Source organism: Moschus berezovskii, chromosome 3, assembly GCF_049115385.1.
Source record: "Moschus berezovskii isolate FMDL1 chromosome 3, NW_MosBer_1.0, whole genome shotgun sequence".
Taxonomy (NCBI): Eukaryota; Metazoa; Chordata; class Mammalia; order Artiodactyla; family Moschidae; genus Moschus; species Moschus berezovskii.
The window spans coordinates 77,651,144-77,670,250 of record NC_142462.1 but is presented as its reverse complement, the minus strand read 5'-3'; the positions used below and the strand labels follow the sequence as shown (position 1 = coordinate 77,670,250).

The following is a 19,107-nucleotide window of genomic DNA, read 5'->3' as shown; positions in this document are numbered from 1 at the left end:
CTGAGCAGACAAAGCTCACAGAGCCTGCATTCTAGTTGGGAAGACAGGCAATAAATAAACAAATAAATATATAATGCTAGCCAGTGAGAAGCATTATGAAGAAAAAAAGGTTAACGTACAATTCAAATACTAACCACCACCATCACGTCAATAACTGCCATGTATTAAGCACCTACCATGTGTTTTAAAATACTGACATGGGTGAATTTATTTACTCCTCACAACAGATTACGGGGCTTCCCTGGTAGCTCAGATGGTAAAGAACCTGCCTGAAATGTGGGAGACCTGGGTTCAATCCCTGGGTTGGGAAGTTCTCCTGGGGAAGGGAATGGCTACCTCCAGTATTCTTGTCTGGAAAACCCCATGGACAGAGGAGCCTGGAGGGTTACAGTTCATGGGTTACATAGAGTTGGACATGACTCAGTGAACTAACACTCACTTTTCACAATAGATCCTATTATTACTGTGGATAGATACTATTATTTTTGTCATTTTATAGATGAGAAAAGTTTAAGTTGGTGGCAGAGCTGGGATGTGGTCATCAACAGGCACCCAGACTCACCACCCTGAGTCTCACTAGGTCATATGGGTAGTCACTTAATCAGCCATCAAATTTGGTCAAACCATTATTATAAACCTTTGGCCATATGTTTTATCTATTAGTGTATACAACTGAGAGGTTTCAGTCATCACTTAAACGAAAAGGCAACACCATCTCAGGGCAGTAGCCAAGAAGCTAAAATTAAGCTAGTGGGAAAGTCTTCATCTTAAACAGTCTTCCAGAAATTTAACTGTTTTAAGTTTCTTTTGGTGGAAGGAGACAATATGGCTGTTGCTAGAGGGACCTGGACCCTGGTGGTAATGTAAAATAACTTGTTACACCACCCATATTGGGGGGGAAAAAAAAGAAAACCAAACAAAAACACAATTTCTGGCAGAAGAAAAATGGAAACAAAACAACAAAATTCATATTACCAACCTTATTCTTATGTGGTGCATGGGAACAAAATCTCTCTAAGGCACATAAGGCATTTTTAGTACCATAAAACTATGCTCTGAGTCCTAAATAGAACCCAATTAGAAGGCAGAGAGGTCCAGTTAAAAAAGAATCTCAAAATATGTTGTATACCAACGCTTTTTATGCTTTACTTTTTTTTTTATAGCATTTAAACTTTCACTGACATCCATAAACATTCATTGTAAAAGATCATATAGGGTCAATAAGAGTTTAAAACTATAAGGTTTTACTCTTCTATTTAAAAAAGGGAAATGTCGGTGTTCCAGAAAAAAACACTGCCTTATGAGAATGAAATTAATCAGAAATGATCACTTCATAGGAACAAGTGACTCAATTTGTAAATGTTGACATTAATGCTCTAGAAAATTTTCACTTCAGAGTGAACAGAATATAAATGTGGCTGAACCACTTTGATGCTATAGTACTTTGTGGGAATTTACTACTTGGGAATTTATGCTTGCTGATGCCAATTTTCTCTTTCACCTTGCAAAGCTCAATAAATCGTGGTCGCTCTCTATACTCTGTTAGAGAACAATCCTGTCATTTTAAACCATGTCTGTAAACCATGGAGAAAAGACAATAGCCGAAGCAATCATTTTTAGGACTTTCAAACCACTGAGAATCTCTGTAAGATAAACTGATAAAATCCTAACGTGATGAAAATAAACAATTCATTAGTACAATGTAGAGTACCACAAACTTACAGATCATTAATACTGTAGCACATAAGTAAAAATAATGAATTCCTGCTTTGAATTCAGACATATATGTGTGTGTGTATATACATGTGTAAATATTTTATTTACACACATATACATCAATAACAGTAATATACTGTTTTGGAAAAATTAAACATTGAAAGCTTAATATTTTCCAAATATTGTTTTTATTGTAGTAAATCAAGGCCAACGATAAGAGAAAAGATTTATTGCTTTTGCTCTTAATACTTGTTTGAAATTTTATCACTTTTTTTTCTCTTTGATAATAAACTTACTCTAGTAGCCAATGTATACATTTTATTCATTTGATTCAACTGATTTTCATACTACACTTTTTTAGCTGGCCTTTGGAGTTAGACTTCCATAAGCACTTACTGTACAAAAATTTCATTTTAGAACGATCACCTAATAAGAGTTTTGCTAGGAAAAACATTTGAGGAACGCTATAAGATACCTAATGAACATTCTGATCCAGTGATGCTTAAAGTAAGAGGCAGAATATAAAATAAACTGGCAAAAATAGAGGGAAATTTTGGTATAGTGAAACCTAGGCTTTTACTTTTTTATTATATACTCATTTATATCCACAAAAATGAAAATAAAATTCTACAGCTGAAAAAGGATACTAATACTCTAATCCTATTGTCAATACCAATTAATTTTGCATGCAATTTGGTTCCAGAAATTTACATTTTCTCCCTCCATAAAATTAGTCTAAAGAATGGACATGAAAACAAGTTACTAATAACTAGTTTTCCAATTATGATAAGTGACCCATAGCCTAAACTAGCTACATTACAGACACAACACACTGAAAATCTTCCTATATACTAGCAGTTTTATTAAGGCTTTGTACAGATATGCCTTACCATCTTACAGACATTCAATTTTAAAATGTAAATGGTACAGGATATTGATAAACCAATTAGCACTGATGCAAAGCAAATTCCTCTTTTATCTCAATTACAACATGACAACTTAATAGGTCAAGATAGTTTAACATCTGAGACAAGGGCAATTCAATAAAACAACAGCATCTTGATATGGTAATTAAGAGGAAATGTGAATCCATTACTGTGTTTTAAAAAATATCTCAAGTACTTCGGCTCTTTTATTACTTTTATCAAAAGCTATGATATGAAACACTACTCTGATTTGTAACATATTTGGCAAGCAGTTCTGGGAAGTGTGAAGAAAATACTTGAATAAAAGCATCTTTCTCATTAAGCATTTTCTAAAATAAGAAATATATATTATATTCATGAAATACAAAACATCCAAAATATTAATTAGGTGATTAATCATATTTAGAATTCCTAAACCAAAAGATTAAAGACTAAAATTAAGGCATTAACCTTAAGCATTCTAAAGGATGATCCCCATCGTAGGAAAAACTGAATTCCTAAATCAATTTCAGCAAAGTATGAATGCCATTTTATTTCAATGAAAAGATATATTTTTAACATAAAGTAAGGATAATGTAAAACCTTAATGTAAAACCCTAGGCAAGTTAAAATAAAGAGTTATGCTATGCAGTCTTATGAATGTCATCCAGTTTATCCTGAGAATAAATAACCAAGAGTCCTTTTAGTGTAGATACTGGGGACTATATTTTAAATAAATACATAAAACCAGTCACATGGTAGCCTAACACTTGAATTCACTATACATTAAAACTGTATTTTATACAAATTTGTCCTACACTGCTAAAGATTGTTTAAATTTTCTAGTAAAAGTGTTTCTTGCATTGTGACATAATAGAAGAAATGGAGCTCCCAATATAAAAAGGATAATGTAACTTCAAATATACAGCACAATACATTTTATAGCTTAGGGCAAAGAGTATTCATGCTCTCCAGGGTCCTATTGGTTGTCCAATAAGCAAAGTCTATTAAAGTTCAATAATGAAATACGTTCAAAATGTTTCTGGATCAACTCATTTATCTCTCATGAACATTTGTTTTCAACATCAGAAAATCAAATTGGAAAGCTCGTAAAAATTGTTAGTATATGAAAATGTACTATTCAACAAACCTGATTCCCAGATTCATAGCTTCAGCAGTTCCAATCATACTAATAGCTAACAGCAAGTTGTTGCAGATCTTCGCAGCCTGAAAATAAATTGAGTACATATTAAATATATTTATTTTCAAGCTATACCTCACAGGAAGATTTCTTCACCCGATTCTACATGTTTCTAAAAGTAAGAGCATTCAACTGTTGATTCTCTCAAGCAGGAAAAGGCATTTGGTGCTGCAAACCTCCCTCCAAGCCTAACACAAGCTCCCAGAGCTGACGGGGGTGGGTGTGGGGGTGTCTCTTGCACCAGGGAAGAAGCGTGAAGTGTAGGTGACCGAGTTACTCCCATGGGTGCAGGCACGACAGGGAATACTGACTGATGTGGCACAACTGTTCCTTCAGGAATGGGGCTGACATCCTAACCGGGGAAACAGTAGTAACACGCTGAATGAAAAGACAGTGAACGAGCAAACACAACTAAGTGGTAAATTGTATGGTACAGCTGTAGACAGAGACAGTAGGAGTTCGGAGACACCAGATCACTGAGGGCAGGAGCAGAAAGGAAGTGAAACCTGACAGCATCTCTCAGAAGGTCAGGCAGGATTTAAACAGGTAAGAGAGGCAAAGGAGGAGACCAGGAGAAAAAGTAAATATCTCATACATAACAGTATGAGATATTCTTGAGAACAGTGAGGAAACGGATTCCTGGGCAGTGGTTTTAAGGAGTGGGAAGAAAGTCTGACAGTTTAAGATTGGGTCAAGAGCTACGGAAGCTAGAATAGAGTGTCCGAGTTTAGCATGGTAGGAAACAGAGATCTACGCAGTGTCAGAATTGGGAACTCTACAGGGACACAAACATCTTGATTAGTTCTGGTTATAGTGTTGGCAGAGGGGTAAACCCAGTGTCCAGAGATCCACTAGGCCCTGTGAGCAGTAAACAAGGCATGACACAATGAAAGACCAGACCAGGTAATGTGTGGAATGAACTAGAAAGAGAACAACGAGAGCCACTGAAGCTAGAATCAGAAACTGGAGACTGACTGGATAAGGGAATGGAGACAATAGATGTATCTATAAGTAATAGTGCTGAATATGATTAAAAAAAGAGGGACCAGTGATCAGGACAAAGCATGAAGAGGAGTGGAAGTGTTGGGTGGGAGGCGGACAACCTGTTTGATTTCAATATTCAATGTGATCATTCACCTCTACCTGACTAGAAAAGTAACATAACACATTTCTTAATGAAAATTATGAAAAAAAATTTTTTTTAAGTTAAAGTGCATACATTACTTCTACCCAACAGTACTACGAATAGAGCTGTGGCAAGCAATTACAAAGTTAGAGGGCGGATAACAGCAAATCAGACAACATGAGCATTTCATACAGAAGTCATCTTAAGGATAATTTCAGTGGTCGCTGGGGCAAATATGTCAAAGTCTGAAATGAAGGAACTTTTGATATCTTTTTAAATTAATTGGCTGATCTCTGCTTACTTCCAGTAGGAACGATGGAAAACTAATTTTTTCTAAATTCATTTAAGAAAATCTGAGCAAACAAAAAAATCCATAGATTGAACAGAGTAAGGCAGAATCAGATTGTAGTCAGGAAAGAAATATGAACATTAGCTGACTTTACATCATCAAATCAGCGTCAGTGATGCGAAAACATTACCTGCCCTGTCCCAACAGCGCCACAATACACCACATTGGAGCCCATGCACCCCAGCAACTCTTGGGCAGCAGCAAATTCTTCTTCGACTCCTCCTACCATAAATGTGAGGTTCCCCGACCGAGCGGCTCCCACACCTGAATGGTTTGGGGGTAAAGGGATAGAAGTAGAGGGATACATTTCTTCAAGTGTTTAAGTAGATTATAAAATCAGAGAAAATTCCAAACCAAATAAAAAACCTTGCCTCCAAGTTGAATTTGTATCAGGCATAAATCTCTCCTGGAATATTTTAATTGTCAAGTATTAAGAAGGTTACTCATAAGCCAAAGGCAATACACAGATTCAATAAAACTCAATTCATCTCCAGTTTTTTTGCAGGATCATGTAGTACCATGGGAATTTGAAATGTGAATTTTATTATTTCCATGCTTCTCTTATTCTCCTGAAAAACCTACTGAGTAATAGTGTGTGAAAAAGATGACCTGTACCCTGACCAGTACCTGTGCTCTGGGAACAGCCATCGGGTCAGCTAACCAGGTTTGGATTTGGGGTCTCTGGCTCACTCACTCCCTCTCTGCACACTATCTACAGATGAGATCGACAAAGGGATCTTGTCTTCTTCTCCCATAAACAAGTAGGCATTTCAGATGGAAAGATTATTTTTTAAGGTGATGAAAACAACTGCTTAGTTAGACTGATTATTCTGATGTGCACTTTCGAGCTATTACTTGATTTTTCTTTTTCCTCCTGCTATACAAGCATGCATACCTTGAAGATTCTGTGGGTTCAGTTCCAGGTCACCCATCATAATGTGAATATTGTAATCAGGTAAGAGTCACATGAATATTTAGATTTTTCAGTGCATATAAAAGTTACATTTACATTATTCTGTACTCTACTACATGGGCAATAGCATTATATCTATAAAAACAATGCATACACAATTTAAAAATTCTTTATTGTTAAAAATGCTAAGTATCACCTGACACGTCAAGGTTACCACAATGCTGGTTCTTTCTGTTAAATAAATATTTAATTTATTTATTATTGAAGTACAGTTGATTCACAATGTCTTGTTAATTTCTGCTGTAAAGTGACTCAGTTATACATACATATATTCTTTTTCATTACGGCTTGTCACAGGATATTGAATATAGTTCCCTGTGCTATACAGTAGGACCTTGTTGTGTACCCATTCTGTGTATAATGGAAAAACCCAATATTTGTAAAGAGCAATATAACAAGGTATGCCTATACACCTTTTGGGCAGTTCATTCCTAGTGATATGACGGGAAGAAGAAATAACCTTTATCAATGGTTTGGCCACGCCTCAGCCTCTCAAAGGTCTGAAGTATGTTCACTAATGGAAATGACCGGAGAAGCAACTTCCACTTCAGCACAGAAAACATGGCCCAGACTTGTCTTAAAAAGGAAGTAGGGGGGAGCCTCACTCATCTATATTATTATTAACTATAAAACAAAACCAAGAGTATTATTTATTGCTTTTAGCATTAGAAAAATCTTAATTCATAATTTTCAGGTTAGGTTTTGTTGTTCAAAACCAGGGAAGTATGTGAAAGAACTATATTAGTACAATTTCTGCCTTTACAACTTATTTATAGCATAGCTAGGAATAAAGAAACTATAACTATTTGTGCTATGTATCAAACCTGACTATTAGACTAGACAGCTGCAAGTAATGGCCTACTTTTAAATTTAATTTATTCAATGAAATACAGGTTTTATACATAAAAAGCCAAATGAGGAGATCTTTATTTCATTCTAATTGTGAACATTTCACAAACTGATAGCCTTTCTATTTTACAGTTCATGCTATTTTTAACTAATTATTAAAAGGAAGAGAAGTCAGCATTATGTTAGCCAAACAATCTTGGAAGAAGAAGTGCCCACATGCTATGAAAGTCTGAGATGCTTACATATGGTTAAATTATATTATTTCACAATATTTTCAGACACACTATGGAATTGATTATGTACAAAAACCCAATTAGAACAAATGCTTTTAATTAGCTTATCTGTGTCATTTGAACATTCTGATAATGGTGAAGTTTAAGTGACTGTCATTTTGTTAGTTTCTAATTTACTTCACCAGGATGGTGGATCATTTATGTTTTACAATCATTTTGCTCAGTTTCTACGGCTATTTTAATTCAAACCACATAACCACCCTTACTCCAAATCCTGTTGATCTGACCAGGAGAAATTAAGCAGACGATTTAAGTCAAAGCTTACAAACAAACCCAGCACTATCCATCATAGGTCAACAGCTTTGTATCTAGATTACAGGCTGCTAAATAGCTTCAGAGAGTCATTTATTAAAGGAAAATTAATGCTGACAATGGTTCTCAGCTGGTTAATCTTTTGACAGGTGTACTTTCTCACTTGTTCAAACACATATTTCAAAAAGAAGAAATAAGTTACTTAAGAGAATACCACAAAAGAAAGAATAATTCATCTTTCAATTCTTAAGCCTGTGGTATTTCCACTCTTTCCTTCTCTCATTATGTGATGTAATTATTTCCGACTTCATCATAATCTATATTCCAATGTAAGGGTCTGACCAAACTGGGTAATTCTAAAGTTTTGGCATTCCCTGGGACCACATTCTAACCTTCCACATGTATTCCTTTAACCATATGTCACTATCAAGCCTAGTCCTATTGCAATGACAAAATTAAGACCTAGTCCGTCTAGTCAAGGTTATAGTTTTTCCAGTAGTCATGTATGGATGTGAGAGTTGGACTAGAAAGAAAGCTGAGCACCAAAGAATTCATGCTTTTGAACTGTGGGAGAAGACTCTTGAGAGTCCCTTGGACTGCAAGGAGATCAAACCAGTCAATCCTAAAGGAAATCAGTCCTAAATATCTGTTGGGAGGACTGATGCTGAAGCTGAAACTCCAATACTTTAGCCCTTGATGTGAAGAACTGACTCACTGGAAAAGACGCTGATGCTGGGAAAAACTGAAGGCAGGAGAAGAAGGGGACGACAGAGGATGAGATGGTTGGATGGCATCACCAACTCAATGGACACGAGTTTGAGCAAGCTCTGGGAGTTGGTGATGGACAGGGAAGCCTGGCATATTGCAGTCCATGGGGTCGCAAAGAGTCAGATATGACTGAGCAACTGAACTGAAGTTATCCCAAAATAAACGCAACCATTTCAAGTTTTGAAATAACACAGAGACAGTTGGAACTCTAAAGCTGTATAAGACAATCTCATGGATTTCAGAAGACATTGTATATATTTTTATGTCTATGAATAATAAACAATAACTTTATTACTCTGCCATGTGTCTTAAATCAGATCTACTCCCCAAAATAGGAAAATATGGAATATATAAGCTGCTAGACTATTGGGAGCATTTATTTTACCTTATATTTTAGTAATTGCATTATATATCCAAAACCGAAATATGCCCTATGCTTAATTTTATTACAGTGTTTATACACCTTATTAAAACCTTTGACTTTCTTACCTGATTCCTCCATGATACCGTAAACCACTTACAAAGGGAGCATTTGGGTCATGCTTATGTCAGCACTCCATTATCTATCACATTCAACAGATAGTTGTTCAGTAAATTAATTTACGAGCATGGTACAAACAGTAAAGGATCTGGAGATGATACCTGCTTTGGGGATGTGCTGGTTATGTTGTTATTATAAACAAATTATAAACAAATTACTTCACTTCTCTGAGGTTCTGTGTATAAAAGAGGAAAACATTAATAGCTTTTTCATAGAGTGGTTTTATCTTCACCTATATAATATCTTGAGTCCTTTCCTATTTGGTTATCTAAGCTGTCTGCTGTAGTATAATTTTAGCCTCTCTGGCTAAATAGTGGCTGGCTTGAGCCAATTCTATAAATAATGGAAGTAGGCTGGTTGAAGTTAAGAACTACTAAAGTAGTCCATAGCCAGTGACATTAAGACTACAGTGAAGACCTCTTGTAAAATCTTTCAAAAGCAACACAATGTGGGGAAGTGACAAGAGAGCTGCATTCGTTTGGTCTTACTCATTCAACAAAATCAACCTGCTAAAAATCAAGCCCTGTGCTAAGCCCTAGGGTGGCAGATGAATAACATGTATTCCCGATCCTAAGAAGTTAAGTTATACACTTGTGAACCAGCCCCTTCTCTCCTTAACCTTCACTAAACCTGGGTTGAGTCATCACCATCTCTCACCTGAATTACTGCAATAGCCAGGTCCTACCTGATCTCTCTTCAGCTCTTGCCTCTAAAGCCTATCCTCCATACAACAGTCAGAGAGATCCTTTATAAAATATAGCTGACCCTTGAAAAATACAGAGATGGGTATCACTGACCCCCACCCCAATGCAGTTGAAAATCTGAGTCTAATTTATGGCCAGCCCTCTGCATCCAAAGAGTCAACCAATCATGGGTCGTATAGTACAGAAATACTTATTACTGAAAAAAATCTGCACATAAGTAGATCCCCTGTTGTTCAAAGGTCAACTGTATAAATCTAGTTCATGGTTCCTCCCTTCTCTCAAGCCTCCAAAGTGGCCCATCATTCTCAATATAAAATCCAAAGTCCTACAAAGCAGTACACAGTGTGGTCCCTGGCTACCTCTTCTAGCTCATTTCATACCATTCTCTTTAGCATTCAACTGCTTTCCAGCCACCTGGCCTCCCTGTTGCTCCTGAACCAGGTCAAGTAAGTTCCCTTCTCAAAGCCTTGCACTTGCTATTCCTTTTTCCCAGAATGTTCTTTTCCTAGGTATTTAATACTTGTTTCATTTCAATTCAGGTTTTTTCTCAAAATTCACCTCTATCTCCGTAACATAACCATCTAAAATGGCACTCAGCCACTCTCTATCCACTTTTCCAGGTTTAATTTTATTCATAGCACTGATTACCATCTGTTTATGTTAACACCTCTATATGTTTCTGATCTGAATTCCCCACATTAAAATTAGCTCCAGGAGAGCAGCAACTCTGGCTTATTCACCCTGTATACCCAGTGTCCAGTCCATAAGAGATGCTTAGTAAACACAGTATGTGTTCCAGAAAAAGAAAGGGGCAGAGGGAGAGCCAGGAAATGAGTGACGACAGTACATGCAAGAGCTATTCCCATAGACACACAAAGCATTTGTCGTTCTAGAAAGTTTTCTCACGTGCAAAGTGAGATGATTAGACAAGATTATCACTGAGTTACTTTCAAGCTTTTGAAATTCTGTGATTTTGGATTCTCAAGTTCATACACATACACTTTCCCACATCGATCATATTAACACACAAAACCAAAGCAGGTTTCATTTCATGCAAATAATATATATAAAAAGTTTCAGATTAGAGAAGAGTTAAAAAAATGAAAATTTTCATGTAACTACAGTAATTAAATCTGACAAGCCTGAAGACTTGTAGTTGCCTTTGATGGATTATCTAACGCTTTCCTGTGATGATGTTGTCTGTGTTTCTCTCCTATGACCCTAGGATCAGAAAAACTGAATGCATTGGTATAGACAAATGAAAAGGCAAACGCCCAAACCATTCAAAATGGGTGGCTGACTACCCTGCTTTAAAAGTGATAGATATCTATCACTTCTCTTGGTAGCAGTTTGATTTCAATCAACCTTACAGTGGAGAAGCACTTTAATCCAAGTCCCTAAATCACCCCTCCCCTCTATAAAAAAGGTATCACAGGGAGCTGCCATGGGACCCCATGGACTGTAGCCTACTAGGCTCCTCCTTCCATCCATGGGATTTTCCAGGCAAGAGTACTGGAGTGGGTTGCCATTTCCTTCTCCAGGGGGAATCTTCCTGATCCAGGAATCAAACCCGGGTCTCCCACATTGTAGGCAGACGCTTTTACCGTCTGACCCACCAGGGAAGTCCATTATCTAAACTACCTTCCTTCTTTCCTTCCTTCCACTCCTACTTATAGCTGACTTCTCCCCTTTATAAAAAGGTATCACAGGGAGCCTCCGTTATCTAAACTACCTTCCGTCTTTCCTTCCTTCCACTCCTACTTATACTTGACATAAAAAAATGTGACCATCTGAAATCCATTCTTCAGTAGTTCTCAACCAAGAATGGCAAGGAAACAGTCCCTGCACTCAAGGAGTTTGACAGCTAGTGTTTGTGGCAGTGTGTGGGTGCATGTGGATGGAGACAGGAAAAGAGGTAAGACAAATGCAAATATAAATAATAAAAGGCTGTTAGATGCAAGCTACAGGAGAGGTATACACACAACTGCAAGAAGTTCAAAGAAGAAAATATCAGCAGGAAATATCTATCAGTCCTTCTAACAGCTTGATAGATCTTGGTGCTAGGTACAAAGGTTCAAGGAGTAAGCATATTTTCTAAATGAAAAATTGGGACCTCTTTTTTGGTATCAGGAGAATATCTGAAATACAACTGTTTCAGAAAGTCCAAAATGTAAGGTCATGATAGGTATAAAACATAGTCTTTGCTCTCAAAAAGTCTAACAAATAATTAGGAGGAAGAGACACATACTCAGAAGTAAATGCCAAAAGGTAGCATCACATACCACGTGTCAGAGGGATGAAGACAATCACCACCAAATACCAATTCCCCCTTTCCTTCTATTTTTCAACCTCTATCATCAAAAGAATACTGATTCTCAGAGAGAGAAAGAATGAAAATCAAATAAGAAATTGATCTCAGAGAGTAACGGTCTTGCTGTCAACTGTGGGCAGGCTTATGAAAACTTTGATAAGAATACAAGTATTCTGAACCCATTTGTAAATTGTGTTCAGAGCAGTTTCAAGTAACTTGAGCATGTAATTTTGTTTATTTTATATACAGACAGTGAGTTCTGCCTGCTATCTAAATGCACATAATACCCTACCTCTCTTCACAACAGATTTGAGCTTGCTTAGTAGAATGAAACAATCAGAAAACTGAAAATGAGAATTAAGAACAAATACCAAAATGAAACTGTAAGATTTCACAATGAATTTCAAATACATATATCAGGTTTTTTCTTTTTGGCAAATCCTATTTGGGAGAGGAATAAAGCAGTCTCAAAGAAAGTATAACTTTTCCTTGAACTAAGTTATATGCTTAAAGTATTATCATTTGGAACTTTATACAGGAGACAGTAAATAAAGTAATGGACAGTATTCTTCATATTTTTACAAAATAGTAGTGATAATTTTTCAAGGTAAACTGAGCTAAAATTCAGTTCCTTCTTTATATCCTTTCCTGGCTAATCTTAGTCTTGTACCTGTAATATAAGTCAATATTAATAACCTCATTCTAATATTTATGTCTATCCTAATCTTTGGCATTTTTTTTTTGACAGAAGAACCAAAACGGGCTTAAGTCTCAAGTCATGCATCAACATGAATATAAGCAGCAGCTAGAGACATTAATAACTATTCTTTACTATTTATATATAGTCTCACAGTTTCTTTTTCCATTAAGGAAAAGCTATTTTTTCTGAAGTACTTAAATGTTTATGTTTCTGCAAAAAAGAAAACTTCATAATTCACTGTATCTTCCCCTTTTCTTTAGTTACAGGAAGCAATAACTTTCTCTTTCTCTTCTTTCTCCATAACTGGTTTCTGAAATTTTTTCTTTTTAATGAACTCTAACCACTTCTCTGATTTCCTCACCTATCCGTGCAATAAAATGCACTATGCAAGCATACTGGAAACCCTTTTCACTGGTTGTCACGTGCAATGGCTTTTCATGCATCCATACCTCTCCTGGGCATTCCTTCTTAAGAAATTTCCTTCTCTTTCTTCTTTGCCTGACTAACTCCTGCTTATCTTTCTAGACTCAGGGGACTTCTTTGATGGTCCACTGGCGAAGACTCTGCACTCCCAATGCAGGGGGCCTGGGTTCAATCCCTTGTCAGGGAACACGTGCTGTAACTAAGATCTGGTGTGGCCAAATAAATAATAAATGAAATAAATATTTAAACAAAGATTCATCTCAGGTTAACTCTGAGAAGCAGTGAATGACCATGACCCCCTTTTTCTATTATTGTGACATTCCTAGTGATATCTCTGATAAAGCACTGATACTAATCAATGATTTTTCTGGGGTCTTGATAAGATTATTGTGGGCATGAGCTGTTTGAATCTTAAGCATCCAGCATGTGTTTGATAAGTGATCCCTGGCTTTTTAGGAGGTAAGCAGAGAAGAAATCAATGATTAATAAAATGACCAAGAATACTAAGACAATGTTTTCTAACTTATTAAATAACACAATGTTTTCACTTTGGAGTAGCATGATTCTCCACATGTGATAATGGCATTCTCACTTACTGCTGAATAAATATGCATGCACATAAGTACACATGTATGGAGATACTATCATGAAGACTTGCAAAATGAACATGTGATCTGCGTTAAGTGACCTTGGACCACTTATAACACCTCTCAATCTTGGTTGTTCAATCTGAAAATGGTTCTATAAAAACATTTGCCATACTTAAATTTGAAACTCAAATGAAAGAGTACATTGGAAAGATACTGAACACAGTTTCTACCCTGGTGTTACAAAAAATTCAAATATAACGAAAAGTAAATCTACTCGATTTGAACATGTTAAAGTCTTTGGCCTAACAGCAGCAAAGAACTGAAATATGGAATTTAACCTTAATGAGAAGCTGAACCAAGAGTTCAACTCATAATAAAAAAACTATTATGCAAGCACAGACAACTTAGAATAACCATTTATAAGTCACAAATAAGGAGGTCATTTTCAATCCAATGGCTATTAGAAAGAAATCTTCAAAAACCAGAGAAGGGAGAGATGGCAATTTAAAGAGTACAATCGAGTTTAGATTTGTCTTCAATACTGTAAAAATCCTGCCACCAAAGCATTCTCATTGATATATAGCAAAATGTAGTAAATCACTTAATTTACTCAAAAGAACTTAAATGTTTTAACCAGTCTGCCATCAGAAGAGATCAAGAAGAGGACCAATGGGACTCGGGCTGCAATGTGAGCCGTCTTTAAAATGCAATTGTTCTAATCATTTTCTACAGATGCAGCCTCACAAGGGGCTGCTGTCACAGGGACCATTTACGACTTGTTATGGTGTCTCTATTGTTTACCAGAGACATTCGCTGAAAAAGGCGACAGCTGGGACAGAAAGCTGCTACTCAACGAACAATATAATCCCGTGAAAGTAATCAACAAATTTAAGGGTGTTAATTAACTTTACACTTTATCATGTTCAATTAGTTGTCCTTTCTAGAAAAGATTGCCGTGCACAATCAGTTTAGAGCGTGCCATGTTTGATTTGTAAGTGATCACTGTTTCTGTTTCAGAGCCCATGTCAGATGTCCTCTTGGGTTTTGGTGACACAGATGAATGGCTCTGCACATGTTAGGGGGTGATCTGGTTTAACATAAGCCAGCATAACATAACCCCTTGTTAACACTATTGCTGGCATTATCCAAGCTGGAAACAGAAAAACAGAAACATTCGCCGCACTATTCTGGAGTTGGATAAATGAAGTTTAGTTCTTCCTGTAATAAACACAGACACAAATACATGGAGAAATAAGCAATTTTTCATCATTATTTTTCAAAATAAGACTTGTCTTTCAGGGGCATGTTTGGGATCATTTCCTCCCAGCAAGATCTTGAAGCTCTGCTGCATTATGCACAAAGCACCAGTCTTCTCAGCCTTTACATAATGCAGACAGCCTTCTCCATGGCAGGTGAACAAATGCTAGGATGTGTTGTTAAGTACTAGCTAGTGTTAAATTCTAGACTGTGACTTTCAAATCCAGATGCCCTGTTTTATGTGTGGGAAATCTTCAAGGGAATATATCAATCTATAAACACAATGTGTTTCTCTCTTACCTTTAATGCACCTGTTCTGATGTGCTAATGGTACAAGGAAAAGTTCATGATACAGTGACAATATATTCAGTATCACATTTTAATGTTAATTAAGTCACTGCAGTTCCTCTGAACTGATAAATGGAGCTTTGTATCAAAATATTTCATAAGTCACTGAATCAGTGAACAAAACCTGAAACAGGTTTGACAGGAGGTGTCCATCTGTAAGAAAACAAAAGCAAGGGACATGTTTCTCTTAAAAAAACCAAGTAAAAACCATTTACACAGGATTTTGAAACATCTTCATAAAGCTGTACCTTGCTCTTTCAGACTCTTTCCTACATAATACAAATTAAACACATACAAATAAACTACAGCTGGTTAGCTAGTTATAGCACACACAAGGACAAAGCTGAACTTCTTCAAAATAGAAAAGTTGTTAACTCTGAAAGCTAATAATGTCCTAAGTTAAATATTAAAGAAGGAAATTATAGGCTCTATCTAAAACAGCTGAAACCACAATACGCGGCAGCAGAAAACATTAGTTTTCTGCAGAAGATCTGCAGGGAGAAGGGAAGCGGTCGATAGATCCTTAAATTGGAAGCAATAGCCGTTCTCCTATCCCAAGTTGGCAGCTGCTACATTTGCAGACCTGGTTCATTATTTACCCATAATGACCATCAAGCTGCAGTCAAAGTCAGATCACAACAACTGTCAGCAGCTCTTTTAATTAGCCTTGTTTGAATTCAGATAAATATCACAATAGACCTGCTTATGCTGAAAGAGCAACAGAACGTCCCGCATGGAGCTGAGCTGATCTCAGGACCAACACAGTACAGAAGCCGTCACACAGAGTGGGGATTTTTATAGGATAGGGGTAAAACAGAGAATGAAATGGTCTGCTTTTATTTTGAAAATCACTTTAAAAACCAATTCTCTGACAGTCACCCCAGATCAAGATGGTGCATAATGTTGGATTTGCTATGAAACTCTAGGCTCCTAAAAGCTACATATCTGGAGCCCAAGGAGAGCCCAAGGAGAAAGTTAATGATGTCTTCAGAGATTGTGATTTTCAAAACTCCATCTTGCAGATAACGTGTCTTTCAGCTTAAAAAAAAAAATCACTTTTAAAAGCCAAATAAAAAATCTTGTATTAAACAGCTTGTAGCCTTTGTCCTTCTGTTTTGCTTTCTTTAGAAGTAGCATAATTTGCAACAGTTTTCTGTGATAGGAGTCAGATTCTTCCCTATATATTTTCTACACATTCCTTGCAGTCAGCATTAACAATCACAAAGCATAGCAAGGCTAACAAGCCAAATTCTGAGTAATCCAATCACTGCCGTGTTTCACAAACCTCTGTGGTTCCCTTCTCCTCCAGTTTGCTTGAGAAGTAACACAAGCATGTTCATCCACCTTCTATTTTATAGAGAACTGATCATTCACCTGAGTTCTGTTTTAACTTTGGGGAAAGGTAAAAGAAGTGATGAGTGACAGAGAAGGGAGAGAAGAGAATAAGGAGGAAAAAGCTAAAGGCCAGGTGATAACCTGGTAGCAAACCAGGGCCAACTCAGGATAGAAAGTAAAGATTAAGAGAAAGCCGTGCTAATAAGTTACCCTCAGCTAACTGGGAATTACGGACTCCAGGACCCACTGGGAATTCCCTGAGACCCTGGCCTCTGGAACTGGGGGTCAGGCACAGTTGAAGAGGTGGCGCTTCCAAGTGTACACCAGTCTCGTCCACTCTGTCATGCTTTCCAGCCCTTCGGTTTTTCAGTACCCTTTTGCCACCATTTCAATGTCGCATAGCATCATAGTAAGAAAGGGTAATTATCGTATCTGCATGATGATCGAGAACATACTGCTGTTTACACACGGTTTAGATCCCATTTACTATTTCCTTATTGAGTAGAAAAACAATATTATAGGAAGTAATAAAGATTATTATATTTGTGGTCAAGTACTAAACCCTGCAGAAGAAAACTTTTACTGAACACTGTGAGACCAAATATGTTGTCAAGGCAACTAGTGAATGTTGATCATGTAAGTGGTATGAGAACTCTTCGCCTGGCTTCATGAGAATGAAACATGGCAGGAAGGAATGCTTCTTGCCCTACCTCTTTTTTTTTCCTGAAAGTAAAGAATAAGCCATATACATCATCCTATCATAGATGACAGCCTTCTCCCTCCTCACCCCTTAATACGAACTACCCCCTGACGACACTCACAGCCAGCCACTTTATTTTGTTCAGGATGCTGAGTACGAAGTCAACTTGTCAGTCCCAGGTCTAGCTCAGTGTATTTGAATCAGAATTTATTCTGTAAGAATACAAAAAAAAACACCTCACACCCATTTGGATGGCTACTCTAAGACAAAACAGAACTATAACAAGCAATGGTCAGAATGTGAGAAATTAGAACCCCTGAACACTGTTGGTGGGAATAAGAATTGGTGCAGACGTGCAATGGAGTATGGTTCAGCTTAAAAAAGGAAAGCAATTCTAACACATGCTACAACATGAATGAAAGTTGAGGTCATTGCACTAAGTGAAATAAGCCAGTCCCCAAAACACAAATGCTGTCTGTATGAGGTACCCAGAGCAGTCAAATTCACACTGACAGGATGGAGATGGGCTTCCGAGGGGAAGAGGGAAATAAGCAGTTGCTTTTTAATGGGTGTGGAGCTTCAGTTTTACAAGATGAAAAGAGTTCTGGGATCGATGATCATGATGGTTGCAAATACTACTGAAATTTACACTTAAACTTGGTTAAGATGGTAAATTTTATGTTATATGCATTTACAACAATTAAAGTTATACTAAATAAGTAAATTAATTAAAATAAAAAGCAAAGAAAAATAATTATTAACTGGTGGTATTCTGATGCTCTTTTGTTGATTGTGAGGGCTACTCCATTTCTTCTAAGGGGTTCTTGCCCACAGTAGTAGATATAACGGTCATCAGAATTAAATTTGCCCATTCCCATCCATTTTATTTCACTGATTACTAAAATGTCAATGTTCACTCTTGCCATCCCCTGCTTTACCACGTCCAATTTACCTTAATTCATGGACCCAACCTTTCAGGTTCCTATGCAATATTGTTCTTTACAGCCCTGGACATTACTTTCACCACCAGTCACATTCACAACTGAACATCATTTCTGCTTTGGCCCAGCCTCTTCGTTCTTTCTGGAGCTATTTCTCTGCTCTTCCCCAGTACGATATTGGACGTGACAAACCTAGACAGTGTACTAAAAGGCAGAGACATCACTTTGCTGACAAAAATTCATATAGTCAAAGCTATGGTTTTTCCAGTAGTCATGTATGGATGTGAGAGTTGGACCATCAAGAAGGTTGAGTGCCAAAGAACTGATGCTTTCAAATTATGGTGCTGGAGAGTCCCTTGGACTGCAAGGAGATCAGACCAGTCAATCCTAAAGGAAATCAACCCTGAATATTCACTGGAAGGACTGCTGCTGAAGATGAAGCTCCTGTACTTGGCTACCTGATGCGAAGAGCCGACTCATTGGAAAAGATCCTGATGCTAGGAAAGATTGAGGGCAAGAGAAGTGGGCGGCAGAGGATGAGATGGTTAGATAACATCACTGACTCAATGGACATGAGTCTGAGCAGGCTCCAGAAGATAGTAAAGGACAGAGAAGCCTGGCGTGCTGCAGTCCACTGAGTCACAGAGTCAGACACGATTTAGTCAGAACAACAATTCTGATATTCTCACATACTGCAAAAGAACAGAGTGTTTCAATGATATGCTATTAACTGTGAGTTTCACAAATCATTAATGCAGTTATTCAGAGAAAACTAAGGAAAGTCATACTAGACTAGGATCCTCTAATTTGCAGTATTATGCTCAT

At 37.0% G+C, this 19,107-nt stretch overlaps 1 protein-coding gene across 3 annotated transcripts in view; it reads right to left on the bottom strand.

Moving 5' to 3' along the window:
* The window catches only part of HIBADH (3-hydroxyisobutyrate dehydrogenase), a 267,180-nt gene that overhangs the window by 165,732 nt on the left and 82,341 nt on the right, over window positions 1-19,107 (bottom strand). For all 3 annotated transcript variants that reach the window (XM_088834599.1, XM_088834600.1, XM_055420968.1), the window contains exons 5-6: window positions 5,428-5,561; window positions 3,772-3,848 (exon numbers count right to left, since the gene is read on the bottom strand). In XM_088834599.1, coding sequence (XP_088690725.1) covers window positions 3,772-3,848; window positions 5,428-5,561 — 211 coding nt within the window. The remainder of the gene's footprint in view (window positions 1-3,771; window positions 3,849-5,427; window positions 5,562-19,107) is intronic.